At 49.1% G+C, this 25,085-nt stretch overlaps 1 protein-coding gene across 1 annotated transcript in view; it reads left to right on the top strand.

Annotated features, from left to right (window-relative positions):
• The first annotated feature begins 12,168 nt into the window (after positions 1–12,168).
• ECHDC3 (enoyl-CoA hydratase domain containing 3) overlaps positions 12,169–25,085 on the top strand; it is an 18,094-nt gene continuing 5,177 nt past the window's right edge. Inside the window, exons 1-4 of the mRNA XM_015424028.1 lie at positions 12,169–12,381; positions 18,218–18,362; positions 20,999–21,096; positions 23,631–23,831. Of these exons, the coding sequence (XP_015279514.1) occupies positions 12,169–12,381; positions 18,218–18,362; positions 20,999–21,096; positions 23,631–23,831 (657 nt within the window). The remainder of the gene's footprint in view (positions 12,382–18,217; positions 18,363–20,998; positions 21,097–23,630; positions 23,832–25,085) is intronic.

Here is a 25,085-nt window from a genome sequence, read left to right as displayed (position 1 = left end):
ACCTGGCAACCCTACACACACTTGAAGCTGCCTATATGGAATCAGACCATTGGTCCATCAGTAGGGCCACTTTGGTGTAGTAGTAAAGAGCGTGGAGCTGTTCTCTCAAGGGCAGTTCTCTCAGAGCTCTCTCAGCCCCACCCACCTCACAGGGTGTCAGTTGTGGGGAGGGGGAGGGAAAGGAGATTGTAAACCGCTCTGAGACTCTGAGTGAAGGGCGGGGTATAAATCCAATCCTTCTCATCATCTTCATGTTATCACCACGGGGTGCCCAAATTAGGATTTTCTTACCCCTGTTAATGCGACATTGTGGTGTTGTTTTTAAGACTGCCCCGAAAGACAGAATTTTATTGAAATTTTTACATATTTTACACAGACACAAAATAAACATATAAACATACATATATACACACCAATGTTCCCTCTAAACTGTGGAGTCTCGTGAGCAAAAATTCTACTTTGTGAGCTACTGGCACTAAAGCTGTGAGCAAGTTATTTGGGTGCTGCATAAATTAGTTTGCTCTGGAGCCCTCCTTCCTGAGCTGAGACAGAAATGGGTGAGCCAGAGGCTAAAAAAACTGTGAGCTAGCTCACACTAACTCAGCTTAGAGGGAACACTGATACACACATGTATGGGGATTATTATTCTTTTTAACAAACATTATGCTTATGCCTGATCCTCCTTAATCTCTATTCTTGTATATTATGTGAAGTAGCCCTTCAACTCTGCCTCAATTGAGTATCTACTTTCCAATAAACAAATAGTCTGTCCGTTATAAACTTGCGACATTGGTTTCTACCAGTGTAATACCATTTTTCTGTATTGCCTCCATCCTTTATCCTGCCTAATAGGCTACGTTTATTCAGAGTTCTGTAAACCTAGTCCTAGTATCAGGGCTTTTTTGGTAGAATTTTTTTTGGTAGAAAAAGCCCAGCAGGAACTCATTAGCATAATAGACCACACCCAACAGCAGAAACGTATTAGCATATTAGGCCACACCCATGACAATACAGCTCATTAGCATATTAGGCCACACACCCCATGTTACCAAAGTGTGGTCATCCAGCCACACCCACCTTTTGCTTCTTATTCTGTTTACCTTGTTTGTTGTCAAACCCCAGGGCTTTTTTGTAGCAGGAACTCCTTTGCATGTTAGGCCACACACCCCTAATGTAGCCAATCCTAATGAGTTCCTGCTGTTGGGTGTGGCCTATTATGCTAATGAGTTCCTGCTGGGTGTGGCCAACTCGGGAGCCAGCTGGAACGCCGTTCCTGTGCGTTCCTGCCCAAAAATAGCCCTGCCTAGTACACTGTTTATTAGATAATATTGATTGTATTGATTTATGCTGTGTGATCCGCTTTGCCCTCACCTGGATGGCCCAGGCTAGCCCAGACCTTGGAAGCTAAGCAGAGTCAGCCCTGGTTAGTATTTGGGTGGACCCCGAAGAGTGTGGAATTTGGGTAGGGGAAGGACTTCCCCGTAGGGATCCCAAGTCCCCCCGGGCGGCGCCGAATCAGGCCCCGGGGGGAACTCCTCCCCGACGTGCGCGTCACCTGGAAGTGATGCGGGCACACTGGGCATGCTGGGGGCGGGGCCACGGCCATACAAGGGAAAACTCTATGGTTTTCCCTTGTATGGTCATGGCCCCGCCCCCAGCGTGCCCAGCGTCATAACGTCACTTCCTGGTGACGTGTGTGCGGCGCGCACGCGCTCTGGGATCCACCCAGGAGTCCCCCACCACCAAGGTAAGTTCCACTTGGCAACCCTACTTCCACGGGGTATAATGCCACAGAGTCCACCTTCCAAAGTGGCCATTTTCTCTGGATGAACTGATCTCTGTCGCCTGGAGATCAGTTGTAATCCCAGGAGAACTCAAGCTACCACCTGTTGTGAGGATAAAACCAGGAGGGGGGGGTTCGGTGCATTGAAAGGGAGAGGTGAAAATGGATAGCCGAAAAAGTTGCGTTTTCGTGAAAGAGAAGGGGGGGGCTACTGCCAGGTATTAAGGAGTTCGAGGCCTGAGCCCCCTGGGTCCTCGGGGCAGTTGCACACGAGTAACCAGAGCGTTGTTTGTTTAGAAAAAAGAATGATAAAGTTTATTTCAATCAATAGAAGGGTTAGTATGCAGCCAACACGGCAGCAAGCCAATAAGAGAAACTGGCTCGACTGTCTAGCGCGCTCAGGGCTTGCATTAGACGGCACAAACCTTAAATTCCAAAGTCAAAGGCCACAGCACAGGCTTTGTCTACATTGCTGGAAATTCCAATACAAGCAGGTCACAGGTTAGGCCTTTAGTCCGTCAGGATCTCAGCTAGTCTCTCTTCTTCACGGCCTAAGCTAAGTTATAGTTTTTGACCTGGCAACACCAAGTAAGGATGACATCCGGTTAGAATACGTTCTTAGGAGAAGCTTCTAGAAAATTGCCTCATCACCTTTGAGCCCCCCCCCCCAATCCAACAGGCCGTAGGTTCTCATGAGATGCTAATCATAGAATCATTGGAAGGGACCTCCAGGGTCATTTAGTCCAACCCTCTGCACAGTGCAGGAAATTCACAAATACCCCCACACACCCCCAGTGACCCCTGTTCCACGCCCAGTCAAACCGGCCTGGAGAAAAATGGCTTCCTGACCCCAAAGTGGCGATCGGCATTTCTCTGGGTGTGTAAGAAAGGGCCACGAGAACTGAGCACTGAGGCAACCTTACCTGCCATCCCTCTCATGATCTGCCTAAGTTCACAGAATCAGCATTGCTCTTAGATGGCCATCTAGCCATCTAACTACATAAGCACGAAAGCAAGCCAATTCCATCCCTAGCCTTGATGATCATAACGCCAAGAGACCTATTGGTAACACCTGCAAGACGGACCAGGCCCGTTACTATTCACATGAACCTTTGAGGGGGAGGCCAGGTGTGCTTTGCCCCACAGTAGGTATCAACTGAGAACCAAAAATGCTGTTTGAGAGGGCGGGAAGGAAATACATGATGTCATACAGAGAAGTTCTCTGTCATTTCGTAGAAAAAGAGCTGCAGGAGCTCATTAGCATAACTTATTAGCATATGGTAACATATGTGCCTGCCCCCTGGGCTCCTGACTGGCGGAGCGGTGCTCCGGTGCGCTCCGGCAGGAACCGAGGTCTGCAGAGAACAATTACACATTGGGCAAAAACTTGTCTCCTTTGGCTACTTTGAACAGGTAGTGATCTATTTTTTCCGGCCAAAAGTGCCAGTGATCTACCACCATAAAAATAAAGTTACAAATTAGTTTCAAATTAAATTTTAACCCACTAAAGTTGGGTTCCACCGCACGCACACCCACGCCAGTGGTAATTCCCCTTCTTTCTGTCATTTACTGGTAAGCAAAATAAGCAAAAACAAAACAGAGACCCCTTCGCGATCTACTGGTAGATCGCGATCTACCTGTTGGACATACCTGCTATAGATGAAATCCTCCTTATCATCAGTATCGAAGCACAACAACAGAAACGTTTCTGGGGATGCACGGATCTGTCTCCAATTGCACGGAGGAGCAGAACCAGTGTAACAGACAGGTGAATGCAAGCCCAGGGGCACAACCTTCCACACACTCAGATGTGGAAAGCCTCTTACGTAATGTAGAAAATTCTTAAAAACTCTTCGGGGAGCCAGTTCACACTTACTGCGTCGAGACACGTTTGCGTTCGTTGCCTAAGTTCTCACTGATGACGGCATTTCTGGACTGCACGACCTCTGGCTGCAGGCAGGGGCTCACGGAATGGTCCACTGTAGCAGTGGTTCCCACTTTTTGGTAGGGTGGCCCCACAAGTCCAAATTGACTTGGTATGGTGAACCCAGGCAGGGCTGGCCCAAGGTTTCTTGGTACCCTAGGCAAATGATGGCCTTGGTACCCATTTAGACAGATTCAGGTGAGGAGCCGTGGCGGTCTGAAGCAGCAGAACAAAGTCTAGGGCAGTGGTGGCGAACCTATGGCACAGGTGCCAGAGGTGGCACTCAGAGCCCTCTCTGTGGGCACGCGTGCCATCGCCCCAGCCAGGCCCAGACCGTCATTAAAGTGAGGAATTCTCTGCCAAATAATTTTAAGGAAATGAAAGCATTTGGGACTGCTTTCCTTCCTTTGTTTGGATCATCTTAAGTTAATGTTATGAGTTGTTTTTTCTAAAGTAAAACCTCAGTATTCAGGTTAAATTGCCGTGTTGGCATTTTGCAATAAATAAGTGGGTTTTGGGTCGCAGTTTTGGCACTCGGCCTCTAAAAGGTTCGCCATCACTGGTCTAGGGTACCCATCTAGTTCAGGATTCCATTTTCAACAGTGGCTAATCAAATGTTAGAATCATAGAGTTGGAAGGGACCTCCAGGGTCATCTAGTCCAACCTTCTGCACAATGCAGGAAATTCAGAAATACCTCCCCCCACACACACACACACACCTCCAGTGAACCCTGTTCCATGTCCAGAAGATGACAAAAGACCTCCAGGATCCCCAGTCAAACTGGCCTGGAGAAAAATTGCTTCTTGACCCCAAAGTGGTGATCAGCATTTCCCTGGGCGTGTAAGAAGGGGCCACGAGAACTAAGCACTGATGCAACCCTTCCTGCCCTCCCTTCTCATGATCTGCCCAAGTTCACAGAATCAGCATGGCTGTCAGATGGCCATCTAGTCTCTGTTTGAAAACCTCCCAAGGAGGAGAGCCCACCACCTCCGGAGGAAGCCTGTTCCACTGAGGAACCCCGCTCTATCAGTCTTTCTAATGTTTAGCTGAAAACTCTTGTTTCTGAGAAACCTACAACCATCGCGCAAAGGACGCAGCTGCCCCCACAGTGAACCTCATGCAAGTGGCATTCTGACACACACCGCCTTTGTATATGGAGGTTCCATTCCAGCCTTTGACTGGGGAAGGGCTACTGCTCAGTGGTAGAAGGCTACTCTCAGTGGAGAGCCAGTTTGGTGTAGTGGTTAAGTGTGCGGACTCTAATCTGGGAGAACCGGGTTTGATTCCCCACTCCTCCACTTGCACCTGCTGATGTGACCTTGGGTCAGTCACAAGCTCTGGCACAGCTGTCCTTGAAAAAGAGCAGTTTGTGCCAGAGTTCTCTCAGCCCCACCCGCCTCACAGGGTGTCTGTTGTGGGGAGGGGGAGGGAAAGGAGTTTGTAAGCTGCTCTGAGACTCCAAGTGAAGGGCGGGGTATAAATCCAATCTCTTCTTCCTCTTCTCTTCTTCTAGATCATCTGCATGGCGTACAGAAGGTCCCAGGTTCAATCCCCGGCATCTCCAGTTCAAAGATCAAGCAGGAGTTGGTGTGAAATACCTCCGCCTGAGACCCTGGAGAGCCACTGCCAGTCTGAGTAGACAAGACTGACCGTGATGGACCAGGGGGTCTGATTCACTATAACGCAGCTTCATGTGTCCATGTGACCACCCTCTCCTTCTCCATTACTCCCTCTAAGCCCCCCTATGATTCTCACTCACTGACCATAAGGCATGCAGTGAAGAAAAAAATACCAACAGAAGTATGACATGGAAGATTATTCCAGGATCTTGGTTTCCAAAATACAAAAAAAAAGAGGGAGAGATTGGGTTTATACCCCGCCCTTCACTACCCAAAGGAGTCTCAGAACGGTTTACAATCTCCTTTCCCTTCTCCTCCCCACAAACAGATACCCTGTGAGGGAGGTGGGGCTGAGAGAGCTCTTTCGAGGACTGCTCTGGAGAGAATAGCTCTGAGAGAACTTGTGACTGGCCCAAGGTCACACCAGCAGCTGCAAATGGAGGAGTGGGGAATAAAACCCAGTTCTCCCAGATTGTTAGGAGCGCAGACTCTAAACTGGGAGAACTGGGTTTGACTCCCCCACTCCTCCATGTGCAGCTGCTGGTGTGACCTTGGGTCAGTCACAAGTTCTCTCAAGAGCAGTTTCTGTCAAGAGCCCTCTCAGCCCCACCTACCTCACAGGGTGTCTGTTGTGGGGAGGGGAAGGGAAAGGAGATTGTAAGCCGCTCTGAGACTCCTTCAGGTAGTGAACAGCGAGGTATAAATCCAATCTCTTCTTCTTTTCTCCTTCTTCAATGTAGGGATGCTAGCCTCCAGGTGGGACCTGGGGATCCCCCGGAATTACAGCTCGGCTCCAGACTACAGAGATTAATTCCCTGGGATAAAACGGATGCTTTGGAGGGTGGGCTCTGTGGCTTTGTACCCCACTGAGGCCCCTGTCCTCTTCAGACCCCCTCCCCAAAGCTCCAGGAATTTCCCAAACTGGAGCTGGCAACCTTACCCCCCAGCCCCCTCCAGTGGCCGGGGGGGGGGGGGGGGGACGACGACCTGGGAACTCATTTTCAAGGGAATAAGAGAAAGGGAGACCTGGCAGAAGTAGCATTTCCCAGAAAGTCCTGTGCCAGCCAAATAAACGCCAACAGGCCGGCCTGGCATACGCCAGAAACCACCAAGCACTGTGAGAAAGAAGTACTCCCACTATTTTGTATCAAGATCCTATGGGAAAAAAGCCACTGGGAAGGTCACGAAAGCGGTTTGCGGCAGAATGATGCTTCCCCCCACCCCCGCCGCCCGTCTTTGCACATAAACGTTCTCAGTGGACAGATTAATTTCCATTTGCCTATTAAAGTTTCCTTTGAGTGCAAACAGGAACGGCGAAGAAGCCGCCTGACAGGAAGTCTCTCCCCAGCATCCCACAGCTGCCCTGGATCTGTCTCTCTACCTTTCCTGAGATTAGTGCCAACAGCCCAGGGAACAGCAGACAGCGACAGAAGAAGCGCTGCTCAAAGTCACTTGCCAGGTTTATTGGGGGGGAGGTAGAATTGTGGAAGAAGAAGAAGAAGAGATTGGATTTATCCCCCGCCCTTCACTACCCAAAGGTGTCTCAGAGCGGCTTACAAACTCCTTTCCCTTCCCCTCCCCACCACAGACACCCTGTGAGGTAAAAGAAGAAGAGATTGGATTTATACCCTGCCCTTCACTACCCAAAGGAGTCTCAGAGTGGCTTACAAACTCCTTCCCCTCCCCACAACAGACACCCTGTGAGGTAGGTGGGCTGAGAGAGCTCTTGACAGAAACTGCTTCTTTTCCAAGAACAGCTCTTATCAGAACTACGGCTTGCCCAAGGTCATTCAGCAGGTGCAAGTGGAGGAGTGGGGAATCAAACCCGGTTCTTCCAGATTAGAGTCCGCGCACTTAACCACCACACCAAACTGGCTTTACACTACACGAAACCACTACACCAAGAGCCAGTTTGGTGTCGTGGTTAAGTGTGTGGACTCTAATCTGGGAGAGCCGGGTTTGATTCCCCACTCCTCCACTCGCACCTGCTGGATGACCTTGGGCAAGCCGTAGTTCTGATAAGAGCTGTTCTTGAAAAAGAGTCTTTTCTGTCAAGAGTTCTCTCAGCCCCGCCTCCCTCACAGGGTGTCTGTTGTGGGGAGGGGAAGGGAAAGGAGTTTGTAAACTGCTCTGAGGCTCCTTTGGGTAGTGAAGGGCGGGGTATGAATCCAATCTCTTCCTCTTCATAATCTGGAATCAGGGCCTCTGGGGCAGCAGGGCCATTTGACCCGGGCCTTGCATTCTCGGGGGCATCCCCTCAAATTTATACTTGTGACGTTAAATCACATGTTAAATAAAAACGGGAACATTTATTACAAAGTCTTACGATATTCTTTTTCTTATTGTATTAAATGTAAACATTTTAAAATATATTACTACTAATTGTTTAATTTATTGGGGGGGCCCCTCAAAAATGGAAGTAGCTCAGGCCTCTCTTGACCACTGTCTGGAACGGTGCAGCAAAAATATGGAGGGGGGCGGGGTGGAAAATGGGACAAGGTTTGGCTCCACAGGTGGCTTGGGAACCAAAGCAGGAAATCAGCCACTCTCTTTCTCTCTCCTTACACTGGAAGATGCTGCCACATAGCGGCAAGGTGTAGCACAGGAGGCAGAGCCTGAGAAATCCCGCAAGGGACGTGGTTCGCATGGCAGGACTTCGAAGACAAACACATTTATCGCGGGCCATAAGCTTTGTGGCCTAGAACCAACATCAGCAGGGGCATAACGTGTGCTCAGCAGATGTATATAGATTTTATTTGGGGCTTTAGTGGAGGGGGTTCAAATGAACAGCTGTTTAGGGATTGTTTTCGGCAGCTGTTATCACCTTATCCTGTAGCTGTAATGTCATTTTCATTACAATCCTATGCACGGTTAATCAGCCTAAACCCATCCATTTCAATAGACTGCATGAACACTGCAAAAAAACAACAACACTTTCCTGGAAGTAAGCCCCATTGAATAAAAAAGGGGTTACACGTGATCTCCAGGGGATAGAAGGTGGGCTCTGTGGCATTATACGAGGGTTAAAAAGCTAAAGGTTTCCCTTGCTCGAAAGCCAGTCGAGTCTGACTCTAGAGTTGCGGTGCTCATCTCCGTTTCAAAGCCGAAGAGCCAGCGCTGTCCGAAGACGTTTCCGTGGTCATGTGGCCGGCATGACTAAACACCAAGGCGCACGGAACGCTGTTACCTTCCCACTGAAGTGGTACCTACTTATCTACTTGCAATTTCTTGCTTTCAAATTGCTAGGTTGGCAGGAGCCGGAACTAGAGACGGGAGCTCACTCCGTCATGCGTTACCCTGCGTCTCGAACTGCTGGACTACTGACCTTCCACAGCCTTCCGTTTCAGCGTCTTAATCACTTGAGCCACCGCAGCTCCATACGAGGGTTACCATATTTTGAAAAGCAAAGAAGAGGACGTATTTCCCGACTGGCCACATCTGAAAAAGTGTTCACTATGACAAATCTCATTTTAGATTCAGGTGGGGTAGCCGTGTCGGTCTGAAGCAACATAACAAGGTTTGAGTCCAGTGCAATGCTCCCTCTATGCCGTGGAGCCTTGTGAGCAAAAATTCTACATTGTGAGCTACTGGCATTAAAATTGTGAGCAAGGGATTTGGCTGCTGCATAGTTTGCTCTGGAGCCATCCTTCCTGAGCTAAGGCAAAAATGTGTGAGCCGGAAAACTGTGAGCTAGCTCACACTAACTCAACTTAGAGGGAACTCTGGTCCAGTGGCACCTTTAAAACCAACAAAGTTTTAGGAGCACAGACTCTAATTTGGGAGAACCGGGTTTGATTCCCCACTCCTCCTCCACATCTAGAGAGCCAGTTTGGGGTAGTGGTTGAGTGCACGGACTCCAGTCTGGGAGAACCGGGTTTGATTCCCCACTCCTCCACTTGCACTTGGCTGGATGACCTTGGGCAAGCCGTAGTTCTGATAAGAGCTGTTCTTGAAAAAGAGCAGTTTCTGTCAAGAGCTCTCTCAGCCCCACCTACCTCACAGGGTGCCTGTTGTGGGGAGGGGGAGGGAAAGGAGTTTGTAAGCTGCTCTGAGACACCTTTGGGTAGTGAAGGGCAGGGCATAAATCCAATCTCTTCTTCTTCTTCTTTTACCTCACAGGGTGTCTGTTGTGGGGAGGGGAAGGGAAAGGAGTTTGTGAGCCGCTCTGAGACACCTTTGGGTAGTGAAGGGCGGGGTATAAATCCAATCTCTTCTTCTTCTTCTTTTACCTCACAGGGTGTCTGTTGTGGGGAGGGGAAGGGAAAGGAGTTTGTGAGCCGCTCTGAGACACCTTTGGGTAGTGAAGGGCAGGGCATAAATCCAATCTCTTCTTCTTCTTTTACCTCACAGGGTGTCTGTTGCGGGGAGGGGAAGGGAAAGGAGTTTGTGAGCCGCTCTGAGACACCTTTGGGTAGTGAAGGGCGGGGTATAAATCCAATCTCTTCTTCTTTTACCTCACAGGGTGTCTGTTGTGGGGAGGGGAAGGGAAAGGAGTTTGTAAGCCGCTCTGAGACACCTTTGGGTAGTGAAGGGCAGGGCATAAATCCAATCTCCTCTTCTTCTCTTAATTCAAGGTATGAGCTTTCGTGTTCTTGCACACGAAAGCTTATACTCGGAATTAAACTTTGTTCTAAATGTCATTTTAAATACCTCCTACTATGTAAGCGGTGATCACTGCTACTAACTAGGCATATTCCTAATCTTCCAACCGAAAAAGAGAACATTTTCAACAGGTTTTTTTTTAAAAAGCCCCCAAAGAGAATGGACACCCCAAAAAGAGGACGTCCGGTAACGCTACATTATACCCCACTGAAGTCCGTTCCTTCCCCTCTGCAACTGATCTCTGTCATCAGTTGTTATAGCGGGAGATCTCCTCAGGCTCCACCCCCCAAACCTCCAGGTATTTCACAAACTCGCGCTGGCAACCCTGGTCCCCACTGGCCCCACTGGGGAGAAGAAAGGCGGGATATAAATACAGTTAATAAAATAATGATGATGATGATACATACATAGAGCCAGTTTGGTGTAGTGGCTAAGGGCACAGACTCTAATCTGGAAGAAGCGGGTTTGATTCCCCCACTCCTCCACGTGCAGCTGCTGGTGTGACCTTGGGTCAGTCACAAGTTCTTTCAGAGCTGTCCTCTCAAGAGCAGTCCTCGAACTCTCTCAGCCCAACCTACCTCACAGGCAGTGTTCCCTTTAAGCTGAGTGAGTGTGAGATGGCTCACAGTTTTTTAGCCTCCGGCTCATGCATTTTGGTCTTAGCTCAGGAAGGACGGCTCCAGAGCAAACTGATTTATGCAGTAGCCAAATTGCTTGCTCACAACTTTAATGCTAGTAGCTCATGAAGTAGAATTTTTGCTCACAAGACTCCACAGCTTAGAGGGAACATTGCTCACAGGGTGTCTGATGTAGGGAAGGGAATGGAGATGGTAAGATGCTCTGAGACTCTGAATGAAGGGCGGGGTATAAACCCAATCTCTTTTTCGTCTTCTCTTCTTAACATTTAATAATGTTGTTGTTGTTGTTCAGTCGCACAGTCGAGTCCGACTCTTCGCGACCCCAAGGACCACATCACGCCAGGCCCTCCTGTCTTCCGCCGTCCTCTGAAGTTTGCTCAACTTCATGTTCATTGCATTGATAACACCGTCTAACCATCTCATCCTTTTCCGTCCCCGTCTTCTTTGACCTTCAATCTTTCCCAGCATCAGGGTCTTCTCCAGGGAGTGCTCCCTTCTCATTTGGTGGCCAAAGTATTTGAGCTTCAGTTTCATTATCTGGCCTTCCAGGGAACAGTCAGGGTTGATTTCTTTTAGGATTGACTGATTCGATCTTCTTGCAGTCCAAGGGACTCTCAAGAGTCTTCTCCAGCACCATAGTTCAAAAGAATCTATTCTTCGGCGCTCGGCCTTCCTTATAGTCCAACTCTCGAACCCATACATGACTACTGGGAATACCATTGCTTTGTCCATGCGGACCATGTTAAGTACAGCCATCTAGAGTTGCCAGGTCTCCCCTAGCTTCTGGAGGGGGAAGGGGGGGGTAGGGAATTCAATGCTCCCTCTAAGCTGTGCAGTCCTGTGAGCAAAAATTCTACTTTGTGAGCAACTGGCATTAACGTTGTGAGCAAGTGATTTGGCTACTGCTGCATAAATTAGTTTGCTCTGGAGCCCTCCTTCCTGAGCTAAGACAAGAATGGGTGAGCCGGAGGCTAAAAAAACCTGTACACGAACTCAGCTTAGAGGGAACACTGGTCGGGATGACAGATCCAGGTTCGGGGAAACTCCTGGAGATTTGGGGGTGGAGCCTGGGCAGGACAGGGACCTCGGTGGGGTCCAATGCCAAGGCGTCCACCCTCCAAAGCATCCCTTTTCTCTGGAGGAGCTGATCTGTTGAGTCTGGAGATGATGAGCTGCAGTTCCAGGCGATCCCCAGGCACTGTTCCCTCTAAGCTGAGTGAGTGTGAGCTAGCTCACAGTTTTTTAGACTCCGGCTCACACCTTTTTGTCTTAGCTCAGGAAGGAGGGCTCTAGAGCAAACTAATCTATGCAGTAGCCAAATTGCTCGCTCATAACTTTAATGCCAGGAGCTCACAGAGTAGAATTTTTGCTCACAAGACTCCACGGCTTAGAGGGAACATTGTACCCCAGGCCCCACCTGGAGGCTGGCATCCCTCTCTCCGTCGGCGGCCAGCACAGCCGGGCAAGGGCGCAGAAGGAGCCGTCCAAGGGCTACCCGCCACCAGCAGCAGCCTCTTCCGTCCAGGCTGGGCTGTCCGCCCTCTGGCTCCTCCCGCGACAGCCAGCGGCAGAGAAGACCGCCCCGCCTCGCCTCGGAAGCCATGGCGGCAGTGGCGGCCGTGCGCCTGGGCCTGCGGCGGGGGAAGCTCTGCGGCCGCCTGGGCGCGCTCGCCTTCAGCAGCGGGCAAGAGAGGCTTGGGGCGGGGGCGCGCAGCTTTCCATGGGCCCGAGCCTCTTTGCCTCCGCTTCGGGCGGGGGAGGGGGGGAAAGCACGGGAAAGGTTTGCATTCACACGTGTGTTGGCGCGTACACGTGTACGGCCAAAGCGCGCGCGCGCGCCGCGGGAGTCCCGTGTGCACGGCGGCCGGCGATCTTTAAAAAGAAAACTCAAGTTTCAAAAAGGAATTGCTGAGCTCCGGATATGGAACCAGCCAGCGCCTGCTTTGTGTTTTACGGTCGCCAGGTCTGGGTTGGGGAAATCCAGGGGATTTGGGGGGGTGGGAATGTGGGGAGGCGAGGGAGGAGTGCAGCAGGGAGGAGAGCAAGGCTCCCTCTAAGCTGTAGAGCCCTGTGAGCAAAAAGTCTACTTTCTGAGCGACCGGCATTAAGGTTGTGTGAGCAGGTGATTTGGATGCTGCACAAATTAGTGGGCTCTGGAGCCCTCCCTTCCTGAGCTAAGACAAAAATGTGTGAGCCGGAGGCTGAAAAAGTGTGAGCTAAGCTCACACTCACTCAGCTTAGAAGGAACACTGGACGTGAGGCCATAGAGACCACGTTGGGGACCCCTGTATTAGAGAGCGGATCAGTGCTCCCTCGAAGCTGTGGAGTCCTGTGAGCAAAAATTCTACTTGGTGAGCTACTGTCTGAGCTCCTGGCATTCAAGTGGTGAGCGAGCGATAGGGCTGCTGCATCAATTACTTTGCCCTGGAGCCGTCCCTTCCTGAGCAAAGACAAAAAGGTGTGAGCCGGAGGCTTAAAAACTGTGAGCTGGCTCACACTAAATCAGCTTAGAGGGAACACTGGAGCGGATATGTTTTTCTAGAATATGGTGAGCGAAAGAGCAACAGTTTCCCCGGGTCCACCTCCAGCCGCCTTTCAACGATAGGGCCAGATCCTGAGTCGGGATCTGCGCTCAGAATGCTTTCCTTCTCCAACTGATCTGGATAGTGCATGTTTTATTTATATTTATATTTATTTATTCTAATTTGTACCCAGCCCTCCCCACCAAGGCAGCTCAGGACGGCTTACAGACAACATGTTAAAACAGTCAGAACTCCGTATTTAAATAAAATCACCACAAGACAGAATGAAGCATATCATAAAGTGCTAGTATAATCCATAGCTGATGGCGGCGTTCGCAGCATCCATATGATCATCAACCACTGTAGTCTGGGGTTTTGTCAGGCTATTGATCATATTTTTGAGTTGGTGTTGGTATTGGGGCCACAGCCTAGTTGTTGGAAGGGCGGCACCCTAATGGAAAGCCTGGTGGAAGAGCTCCGTTTGACAGGCCCCGCGTTTTACAGGTGTTGCTCTTCTTTGCAAATGACAACCATAACAGTCAGCTTCACAGCGCCCGGTAGTGGCCAAGAGACTTCAGCCGGTATGTTGTGGAAGAGTGTGACTCACGGGGTGCGTGGGCCAGTGTTCCCTCTAAGCTGAGTTGGTGTGAGCCAGCTCACAGTTTTTTAGCCTCCGGCTCACACCTTTTTGTCTTAGCTCAAGAAGGATGTAAAAGTAAAGGTAAAGGTTCCCTTGCTCGAAAGCCAGTCGAATCCGACTCTAGGGTCGCGGTGCTCATCTCCGTTTCAAAGCCAAAGAGCCAGCGCTGTACGAAGACGTTTCCGTGGTCATGTGGCCGGCATGACTAAACACCAAGGCGCACGGAAGGCTGTTACCTCCCCATCGAAGTGGTACCTATTTATCTACTTGCAATTTCTTGCTTTCGAACTGCTAGGTTGGGTTGGCAGGAGCTGGAACTAGAGACGGGAGCTCACTCTGTCATGCGGCACCCAGGTCTCGAACTGCTGAACTACCGACCTTCCACAGCCTGCAGTTCAGCGTCTTAACCACTTGAGCCACCACAGCTCCCAAGAAGGATGACTCCAGAGCAAACTAATCACTCACTCACAACTTTAATGGCCAGTAGCTCACAAAGTAGAATTTTTGCTCACAAATTAGAGGGAGCATTGGCGTGGACCTTGCCTTCAGTCTCATCCAAACAGTCATCTAGAAATTCTATTTATCCCTTTTAAAAAAATCAACCTGAAAGTGACATCTGTGTATGTCCGGAGAAATTCCTCACCAAGTGCCAAGTAATTAAAGTTCATGAGTTTGGCCAGCTTTTTGTCAGGCAAAACGGTGGACTTTAGTCTAGAACGAAGTAAACTAGTGGGCAAAATGTATCTGAACGTGAGCCAAAAATCAGCTCCTGTAGGCATGCATTGAAGCGGGTCCTGATTCGGTGGTGGGAAGTATCTTCAACTTGCGGCTGACTTATGGCAACCTTGTGGGGTTTTCATGGCAAGAGATGTTCAGAGATGGTTTGCCATTGCCTGCCTCTGCCTGTAGTGACCCTGGGCTTCCTTGGCAGTCTCCCATCCAAATACTAGCCAAGGTTTGCAAGGAAAAAAAAAATCTTTAAATTTGAGGCAAAGATGAAAACTGAGTTTTTAAATACATCTAACAAAGGGGACGCTGGCTCACAAACATAGGACCTATGCCACAATCCGTGTGCAGATATTTCAGGGTCAGAAAACCATGTTAGTGAAGTTACATGGGGAGCATTCATTGTATAGGGAAGGCAGGTTCCTTAGAATACCAGATTCTGTTTCGAGTCCAGTAGCACGTTAGAGTGGGAGGAAAGCTATGGCAAACCTAGACAGCATAATAAAAAGCAGAGGCCTCACCCTGCCAACAGAAGTCCGTATGCTCAAAGCAATGGTATTCCCAGTAGTAAGGAAGGCTGTGAGAGTTGGACCACAAGGAAGGCCGAGCGCCGAAGAGGAGGAGGAGGAGGAGGAGATTGGATTTATACCCCGCCCTTCACTACCCAAGGGAGTCTCAGAGCGGCTGACAAACTCCTTTCCCTTCCCCTCCCCAAAACAGACACCCTGTGAGGTGGGTGAGGCTGAGAGAGCTCTTGACAGAAACGGCTCTTTTTCAAGAACAGCTCTTTTCAGAACTATGGCTTGCCCAAGGTCATCCAGCCAGGTGCAAGGGGAGGAGTGGGGAATCAAACCCGGTTCTCCCAGAGTAGAGTCAATTTTTGTGGCTTGGATGGAGTTTGGGGAGGGGAGGGACCTCTGCGAGCTACAATCAGGGCCGGCTCACCCACTAGGCGAACTAGGCATTCGCCTAGAGCGCCGGGCCCTGGATGGGCGCCAAGCTGTGCCTCCCCCCTCCTCCCCCCTTTGGTGGCGGCAGGGGGGAGAAGCGGTGGTGGCGGCAGCAAAAGGGTGGCTGGCTCCAGAGGTCTCCAGGCCCCAGCGGGAGGTTGGCATCTGCGCCACAAGGCAGCCTCGCCTAGGGCGCAGAAACACCTTGAGCCGGCCCTGGCTACAATGCCAGAGTCCACCTTCCAAAACAGCCATTTTCTCCAGGGGAACTGACCTCTGTAGTCTAGAGATCAGTTGTAATTCCAGGAGATCTCCAGTTCCCCCCTGGAGGCTGGCAACCCTGCAGGTTCATTCTTACATTCCAGAACTGGAGCTTGCAGTAATTTGAATTTTGCCTGTGTCACTGGATCCTGCATTGGAAAGTTAAGAATCTTCTATGGAGTGATTGTAACAGTGCAGGCTTCTGGGATCCATGCCACATCTGAGATCGGAAACACAACGCATTTCATATCTCAGTTGAATGCCTGTCAACTTTAATATTAATTCAAGCTTCCACAGAGATTTGTAAGATGGGGGGATAGGAAAATCTGTTCGCCAAAAACTGTATGCCTACAACTGGGCTTCTGGAAAGCCGAAAATGCTCCCCCTCCCTGCCCATAATTCATCTGTTGAGTTGTCGCAACGGGTCAGCGGCATAATAACTCAAACTTTAAGTGCATAAACAAATTCCAAAAGTATGTTTGTACGGAGCAGAAAACATTAGAGTCCTTTCATTCTTCAAAAACTAACCGATTTATTGTGGCGTGTTGGAATCCACTTCATTCATCTGAAATAGGGCCCCCAATTTAGGAAACTTTTTGCTACAGTACAGTTACTATCCATTAAGATTCCCAAGGGCTGGTTATTACTTAAACCGCAACAAAAGAGATTTGTAGTAACTGATGAATATATTTAACACATATATTTATTTATTTACTTCCTCTGTTTATACTCCGTCTTCCACTCCTGTGGAACTAACAGACTAACAGACTATATAGTAGCATAAAGATCAGAGTTCAGTTCCCGTGGAGAAAATGGCTGCTTTGGAGGGTGGACTCTATGGCATTTTACCCTGCTGAGGTCCCTCCCAACCCCAAACCCTGCCCTCCTCAGGTTCTACCCCCCCAAATCTCAAGGTATTTCCCAACCCAGGCATGGCAGTTCTTTAGCATCGAAGTTACAGTTCGCCTGACCTGGATAGCCCAGGCAAGCCCGATCTCGTCAGATCTCGGAAGCTTTTGTTGTTGTTGTTCAGTCGCACAGTCGAGTCCGACTCTTCGCGGCGCAATGGACCAGATCATGCCAGGCCCTCCGGTCCTCTGCCGCCCTCCGAAGCCTGCTCACCTTCATGCTCGTTGCATCTATGACACTGTCTTACCATCTCATCCTTTGCCGTCCCCGTCTTCTTTGACCTTCAATCTTTCCCAGCATCAGGGTCTTCTCCAGTGAGTGCTCCCTTCTCATTTGGTGGCGAAAGTATTTGAGCTTCAGTTTCATTATCTGGCCTTCCAGGGAACAGTCAGGGTTGATTTCTTTTAGGATTGACTGATTTGATCTTCTTGCAGTCCAAGGGACTCTCAAGAGTCTTCTCCAGCACCATAGTTCAAAAGAATCTATTCTTCGGCGCTCAACCTTCCTTATAGTCCAACTCTCACAGCCATACATGACTCCTGGGAATACCATTGCTTTGACCATGCGGACTTTTGTTGGCAGGGTGATGTCTCTACTTTTTATCATGCTGTTTAGGTTCGCCATCGCTTTCCTCCCAAGGAGCAGGCATCTTTTAATTTCATGATTGCTGTCCCAGTCTGTGGTGATCTGGGATCCCAGGAATGTGAAGTCTGTCACTACTTCCTTCTCGGAAGCTAAGCTGGGCCAAATTTGGCAAGTAGTAAACTATTAGATTAAAGGTTATTACATTCCTCTTTCCCCAGAAACATATCTTTTAGACCTTTGGAATGATCAAACTATTCCTAGAATTAGAACGGAACTTATTTCAATCTTCATGGTAGCAGCAAAAACGATTATAGCTAATACGTGGAAAAGTACAAATAATATAAGTCTTTCACTTTGGTACAACAAACTCTGGGAGTTATACTCAATGGATAAGCTTTCAGATAAGGTGACTTCATTTTCTAATGCGTCTGGACATAGTGATTTCCAGCTTAAATGGTTTCCATTCCTTGAACACTTTTTCAACAACGATTCATCTAAAACTGTTCAGGTCCGAAAGAAATATTATGATATTGTTCATATGATGTAATATTAACAGTTTCATCTAGAACTGCAAGTATAATATATACTAATACTTTTCCATTAGTGTTATGGTTTTAATTGCGTTCCACTAAGGTTTTGTTGTTGTTCTGTTGATGTAAATTGAAAAATTGAAATAAAAATTTTATTTAAAAAAAATTGGCAAGTACTTGGAAGGGAGACCGCCAAGGAATACCAAGGCCGGGATGCACAGGCAAGCGATATCAAGCCACCTCTTTGAAACGTCCATGCCCCACTACGAGTTGCCAGAAGTCGCCATGACTTCCAGGCATGCAAGCGCACACACGCGCACACAGAGAAATACTCACCCAAAATAAGTTGCGATTCATGCTGCTAAGACTTCTGATGTAAGAAAAGGGGTCAAACACCCTCAGGATGACAGATGGGATTGTTGTATCCCCATCTGGTGACATAAGACTATAGCATTTTATCCCGTTCACGTATTTGCAGGAGGTGAGTGTGCCTTTGGTAGATGTTTTGAGCACTGTTGATTTCGAAGACGCCTTTTGTAAAAGTTCCGTTTTGCAGGAATGTCGTCTTGAGCAACCCTCGGCGAAGAAATGCTCTCTCGCTCGCCATGCTGAAATCCCTCCGCAAAGACCTCCTGCGCGATAGCCCGGATCTGCGAGTCATTATCATTTCAGGTGTTCTTAAAAAAATTCTCTGCTGTTTAGGACAAAGTTCTATCATCCGATACCATTCAACAGGGCTCTTTGGATTACCCCTATTCTGTCCAGATATCAGCTTCCTGTTGAGTCCTGGGTGGTATCTTTATTGTTAGCAGATTTTGATCCAGAAATATTTGACAACAGTGGTCTCTTTAAAATGCTGCTAAAATGAGTTTTATCCCATTGACTATATAAGAAATGATATAGGTCCTGAGATACATGTATTCTATTGTTCTGCGTTTTGCTTTTTTTGCCTGTTCTCCCGTGTTTGTAACGTTTGTTTTTTAACCTGCTGTGATGTATTGGTTTTATGCTCAAGACCGTTGGTCATTTGAGCTGAATAATAAAGGAAAGATTCCATTCATGAGCTAGAAGAAGAAGAGGTTGGATTTATACCCCGTCCTTCACTACCTGAAGGAATCTCAGAGTGATTCCCCACTCTTCCATGTGCAGCTGCTGGTGTGACCTTGGGTCAGTCACAAGTTCTTTCAGAGCTGTTCTTTCACAAACAGTTCTTGAATGAGCTCTCTCAGCCCCACCTACCGCACAGGGTGTCTGCTGTGGGGAGGGGAAGGGAAAGGAGATTGTAAGCTGCTCTGAGACTCCTTCGGGTAGTGAAGGGCAGGGTATAAATCCAGTCTCTTCAAATTTCTTGCCCTTGTATTTCATATGGTGCTCCCCCTTCTTTCAGCTCCTACATCACCCTCCCAACCATTCTTCCGTTCCAACTTTGCCTCTCCTCTGCTCTTCATGCTTGGGATTTTAACTTCCACCTTTATGCTGACTCCCAGAGTTCAGTGTCCACCAGTGATTCCATTGTCCTCCTCCAATCCTATAGCTCACCCTGATGTTTCCTTCTAGAATCAAAAGGAATGAATGGAACACAGGGGTCATTTCGTAGAAAAAGAGGTGCAGGGGCCCATTAGCACGACTCATTTGCATATGCCACGCCCCCTGACATCACCGGAAGTGTGTCAGAAGGCAACACCCACTGCTCAGGCTCCACCCCAAAAATCTCCAGGTATTTCCCAACTCAGAGCTGGCGAGCCTACCTGCGGAAAAACTGCTTCAAAACTGCCTCGAAATGACCCCTGAAAAGCCACCAGAGCAAGTCTGGAAACGGAGAGCTTGGTTACTCTTAGGATTCCCTTGAAAGAGTACGTTTTTGCCCCTGCCTTTACTCCAAGGAACTCTTAGTGGCATACACGGTACTCTGTTCTCCTCCACAACTATGTGAGGCAGGTTAGGCTGAGAGAGTGTCATTTTAGAGGTGTAGCCATGTTGGTCTATGGCAGCAGAACAAAAGAGAAGTCCAAGGACATTCGTTCCAGCATGAGGTTTGTGGAGTCAGCGCTCATTTCTAAGCGGCTCAAGGTCATCCACTGAGTTTCTCTCCCACAGGAAGCAGGAACAGGAAGCAGGAGGGAGGGGTTGAGGGAACTGGGCAAAAGGAGCTGCGATATGGCTACAGCCACCGCCATAGGTGCCCGCTCCTGGGCTTGTTACTCCCGGAACGCCGTTCCTGCTCGTACCCCCTCGAAATGACCTCTGATGAAACAGATCCCTTATGTCTGCCACCATAGAGAGAGACTTCCTTCTGGCAGCCAAGTTGTTGGGCATACATCCCAAGATTTACATCCAACCAGGGGTCATTTCCTGCAGGAGCGCAGAGGAGCAGAGCTCCGGCAGTAAAGAGCCCAGGGGGCGGGCACATGCAACAAGCCCCGCCCCCTGCTCCCAGCAGTCCTCAGTCAGAGCAAGCAGCCAGGTAAGTTGCAGAGCCCGGCCCCCGGTCCAAAACAGTCCAGTGGCACCTTTAAGACCAGGTTTTATTCAGGTACAAGCTCTCCCTCCTCTGCGAGGACAGATCTGCACGTCCCCCCCCCTCCAATAGCTAGCAATCCAAAACAGTCCAGTGGAGCCTGAGCGGTGGGTGTTGCCTTCTGACACACTTCCGGTGATGTCAAGGGGTGTGGCATAGGCAAATAAATTACACTAATGAGTTATGCTAATGAGCTCCTGCACCTCTTTTTCTACAAAATGACCCCTGCATCCAACCATGTGGGGTGTATTGTATTTTGGTGTGATCCTTTCTACTTTCTGTGTTGGCTGTTGGGTGAAGGCAACTGGCTGTCTCCTTGCTGTGGCCAAAGGAAGTGGGGGAGGTCTTGGTTTTCCAGTCCACCTGAGTGCTGGGAGCAGTGCCGGATTTACGCATAAGCTAAATAAGCTACAGTTTAGGGCCTCGTAATCTGCTGGGGCCTCGAATAAAAACACAATATAAAAAATGATTTCAAATATTAAAAAGGCGTATATATTTTAAATTTTTCTGAGACCAGCTGATGTAATTTAAAACAGTAGGGGGGCTCTGGGTTTTGTATAGCTTAGGGCCTCAGGAAGTCTAAATCCGGCCCTGGCTGGGAGTCAGAATGCTTGTTTTGTGTTCTCATAGGCGTAACAAGCAGTAGTGGTGGATTGGCTTCACGGTGCCAGGCGTCAATACGGGAATAGCCCTCAGACTCCAGAACAACAGTGGTATCGAGTCTCTCTGTAAAAGTACAAATCTGTGACACACATTTCTGTCCTGTTTTCTTTCGCCCAATACTTCCAAGGCGAAGGACCTGTTTTCTCCTCAGGGCACGACTTAAAGGAATTGTCTCGTGAGGCAGGCGAGAAATATCACCTCGAAGTCTTCGAGACCTGTGCCGAAGTGAGTTGCCGCGCTGGTAAAGTCCTGTCATGAATTAATTGTAATCCATATATATTTTTTATCTTGTGCCTAAATTTTAATTAGCTTGGTTTTGAGAGCTGGAACAGTTTGGAGAATTAAACTAGAACCAGGGAGACTTTCCTCACTTTGGCATGCTCGTTATCTCTCCACCCAGTCTACCTAACAAGGTCGTTGTGAGCTTAACAGAGTATGATTTCATAGAATCATAGAGTTGGAAGGGTCCACCAGGGTCATCTAGTCCAACCCCGTGCACATTGCAGGAAATTCACAACTACCTCCCCCCCTCCAACCCCAGTGACCCTGGCTCCATGCCCAGTTCTCTGCATGGTTCTCCGTCCTGAACTCCTTGAGGATTGGTGGGATTAAAAAATAATATTTGGTGCAGAATTTTGTACATAGCTGAAGACTTCTGCAGGGTTCGTCCGGATCAAAGAAACGACATATGTTGGCAGACTCATGGAGTGGGGCCCATAGAATCTGTCAAATATTATCCCACCGAAGCTCAACCACAGGAACAGGGCTGAATTGCTAAACTGGGAGCTTTCCCACATTTTCATTTCCCCCAGGGCTATTTTTGGGCAGGAACGCACAGGAACGGAGTTCCGGCTGGCTCCCAAGTTGGCCACGCCCAGCAGGAACTCATTAGCATAACAGGCCACACCCAACAGCAGAAACTCATTAGGATTGGCTACAATTAGGGGTGTGTGGCCTAAAATGCAAAGGAGTTCCTGCTACAAAAAAAGGCCCTGGGTTTTGACAACAGACAAGGTAAACAGAATAAGAAGCAAAAGGTGGGTGTGGCTGGATGACCACACTTCTGGTAACATGGGGGTGTGGCCTAATGGGCTAATTAGTGGTGCAGTCAGGGGTGTGGCCTATTATGCTAATGAGTTCCTGCTGGGCTTTTTCTACAAAAAGAGCCCTGATTTTCCCTATTTGTAAGTTCCCATTTTGGGGGGGAGGTTTCCTTTTCCACATGTGTTTTGAGCCATAGTGGTGGGGTGCTCGGGGCAGCACCCCCTTTCATATCTACAGCAAATGAATCTCCGAATGTTGGGTCCGACAGCGCAGGGAGTGGAGTAAGGCCACGGATTAGACTGTGCGCCCGGTGCAGGGGGGAGGGAGGGAGAAGGCAATGTGGCAGGCAAAACACGAGGTACGAGGCCAAGCAAGGCTGTCATGATCTGGCCTGGGAAGCACAGCCTAGCCAGACAAGAGGCCTGTGCAGGAGTGGGAGGAGGGGACTACAACTCCCAGGGGGCCTTGGGAGGCTTGGGCCGAGGGGAAGATTCTAAAAAGAGACCGTTAGAGTCTGTTGGGGAGTGAAGTCTGTGAGAGTCAGTTAAGGCAGCAGCTGGCTGATGATGAATGGTTGCTGGAGACTCTCTGAGGGAAAAGGGGAAGAAGCCCTCCGTCCTTTGCCTCCCTGCGGCTGGATCCAGTGAGGAACTGGCCGGGCTGGGAGAGGAGGAAAATCCTGAGTGAGTGGGGCAGGCGAGGGCCTGGTAGTGGAACCAAAGGAAGGCAGCCGCGTTCAGTTTATTTTCTGTTGGCTTTTCCACCTGTTACCCGGTTGAAGCGCCTTGCCCAGTCGTTCTCCTAATAAACCCTGTTCTGTTTAATTTATTTTGGTGTCCGCCTGGGTCATTCACGCTTGTATTGCTCGGTCAACAAGGGCTTGGGAGACACCCTGGGACTCCCGAGGGACCCGAAAGTCCAGGGTGGTGGCAGACAGTGTTCCCTCTAAGCTGAGTTATTGTGAGCTAGCTCACAGTTTTGTAGCCTCCGGCTCACACATTTTTGTCTTAGCTCAGGAAAGGATGGCTCCAGAGCAAACCAATTTATACAGTAGCCAAATTGCTTGCTCACAACTTTAATGCCAGGAGCTCACAAAGTAGAATTTTTGCTCACAAGACTCCACAGCTTAGTGGGAACAGAGAAAACCAAAGACCCAGCTGGGGTCATGACAAAGGCTCTGAGGGGGCGGGGAGGCCAGGCCGCCAGTCGCCCTCTGGACAAAAGGGTCTGTGGGGCTGGGTTTCGGTGTTTCAGGCAGTCTCCTAGGGACGAAGTTGGGCCCTCTTCCCACCGCCAATGGCTCAGTGGTGGTGGTGTTTGAAACGGGTTCGCAGATTAGCTTATTTAATCTAATTTAATTAGCAGCAGCACTCACACACACCCTTAAAAAAATTCCTGGCTCTAGTGGTCCATTCAATATTACGTTGGTATATGTCCGGCATATCTCCCTGCAGATTTGAACGGAAGGTTTTTATGCCAGACATAAAGCGATGTAATATCAAATTGTTCACCAGAGGGAGCAAAACACGTGCAGAACAGGACCCCCCCCCCCATGAAGCATCAGGTAACTTACAAGCAAGGAAAATGAGAAGGCAGAAAAGCCCCGGAGTATCATCACCTGAGCATCAGTTCTCAAAGAACAGCCTTGCCGACAAGTGTCGCTTGTTGTTCTTCCTGCCAGAGAAGGGTGACTGCTCTCTTCTTAATTCCTCCAGCTCATGACGCTGCTTTCAAAGCTTCCAGTACCCATAATCGCCAAGGTCAACGGCCTTGCCACTGCCGCTGGCTGCCAACTGGTAGCGAGCTGCGATATTGCTGTGGCAAGCGAAGAATCCACATTTGCCACCCCCGGAGTAAACGTTGGACTGTTCTGCTCGACACCCGCCGTCCCCGTGGGGAGATCTCTCCCTAGGAAGGTAAGCACTGGTGAGAAGAGGATAAGTTGTCACCCCTCATTCAGTAGCTTGCTTGGCTTCCGCGCCACTCTTTTGATATAAGAACAGCTACAAGTATTTATTCAGAAAGCTTTAGAGAGGCAGTTTGTTGTAGTGGTTAGGAGCGCGGGCTCTAATTTGGGAGACCCGGGTTTGATTCCCCATGCCTCCACATGCAGCTGCTGGTGTGACCGTGGGTCAGTCACAAGTTCTCTCAGAGCTGTTCTCTCACGAGCAGTCCTCGAAAGAGCTCTCTCAGCCTCACCTACCGCACAGGGTGTCTGTTGCGGGGAGGGGGAGGGAAAGGAGATTGTAAGCCGCTCTGAGACTCCTTTGGGTAGTGAAGGGTGGGGTATAAATCCAATCTCCCCCTCCTCCTCTTCTCCTCCTCCTCTTTCTTCTTATGCTGCCTCTTTAGGTGATGGCTTACAAAGTAAGAAAACCAAAACATTTAAAGGTATTGATTAAAATCAAGCATTAAAACCCCCCATAAAAATAGAGATCATAAAAGCAAACCACGGACAGCTTAACAGTTTGCAGACTGATTCAGGTGGGGAGCTGTGTTGGTCTGAAGCAACAGAAAAAGGTTTGAGTCCAGTGGCACCTTGAAGACCAACAAAGTAGCTGACAAAGTGTGCCTGCACACAAAAGCTTATCTCCAGAATTAAACTTTCTTGGTCTTAAAGGTGCCACTGGACTCAAAGTTTCCAGACTGACAGTGCAAACCTATGTGGAGTACTCCAGTCTAAGTCCAGTGAAATGAATGGGCTCAGACTGGAGTAACTCAGTAAGAAAACCAAAACATTTAAAGGTATTAATTAAACTCCAGCATTAACCCCCCCCCCATAAAAATAGAGATCATAAAAACAAACCACTGACAGCTTAACAGTTTACAGACTGATTCAGGTGGGGAGCCGTGTTGGTCTGAAGCAACAGAAAAAGGTTTGAGTCCAGTGGCACCTTTAAGACCAAGAAAGCATCTGACAAAGTGTGCATGCACACAAAAGCTGATCTCCAGAATTAAACTTCCTTGGTCTTAAAGGTGCCACTGGACGCAAAGTTTCCAGACTGACAGTGCAATCCTATGCAGAGTACATAAGAACATAAGAGAACATAAGAGACGCCAATGTTGGATCAGGCCAGTGGCCCATCCAGTCCAACACTCTGTGTCACACAGTGGCCAGAAATACCAGGTGCCTTCAGGAGGTCCACCAGTGGGGCCAGGACACTAGAAGC

Source organism: Gekko japonicus, unplaced genomic scaffold, assembly GCF_001447785.1.
Source record: "Gekko japonicus isolate JY-2015 unplaced genomic scaffold, Gekko_japonicus_V1.1 scaffold2394, whole genome shotgun sequence".
Lineage (NCBI taxonomy): Eukaryota > Metazoa > Chordata > Lepidosauria > Squamata > Gekkonidae > Gekko > Gekko japonicus.
The sequence above is the reverse complement of the archived record's forward strand: the minus strand, read 5'-3'. Positions and strand labels throughout refer to the sequence as shown.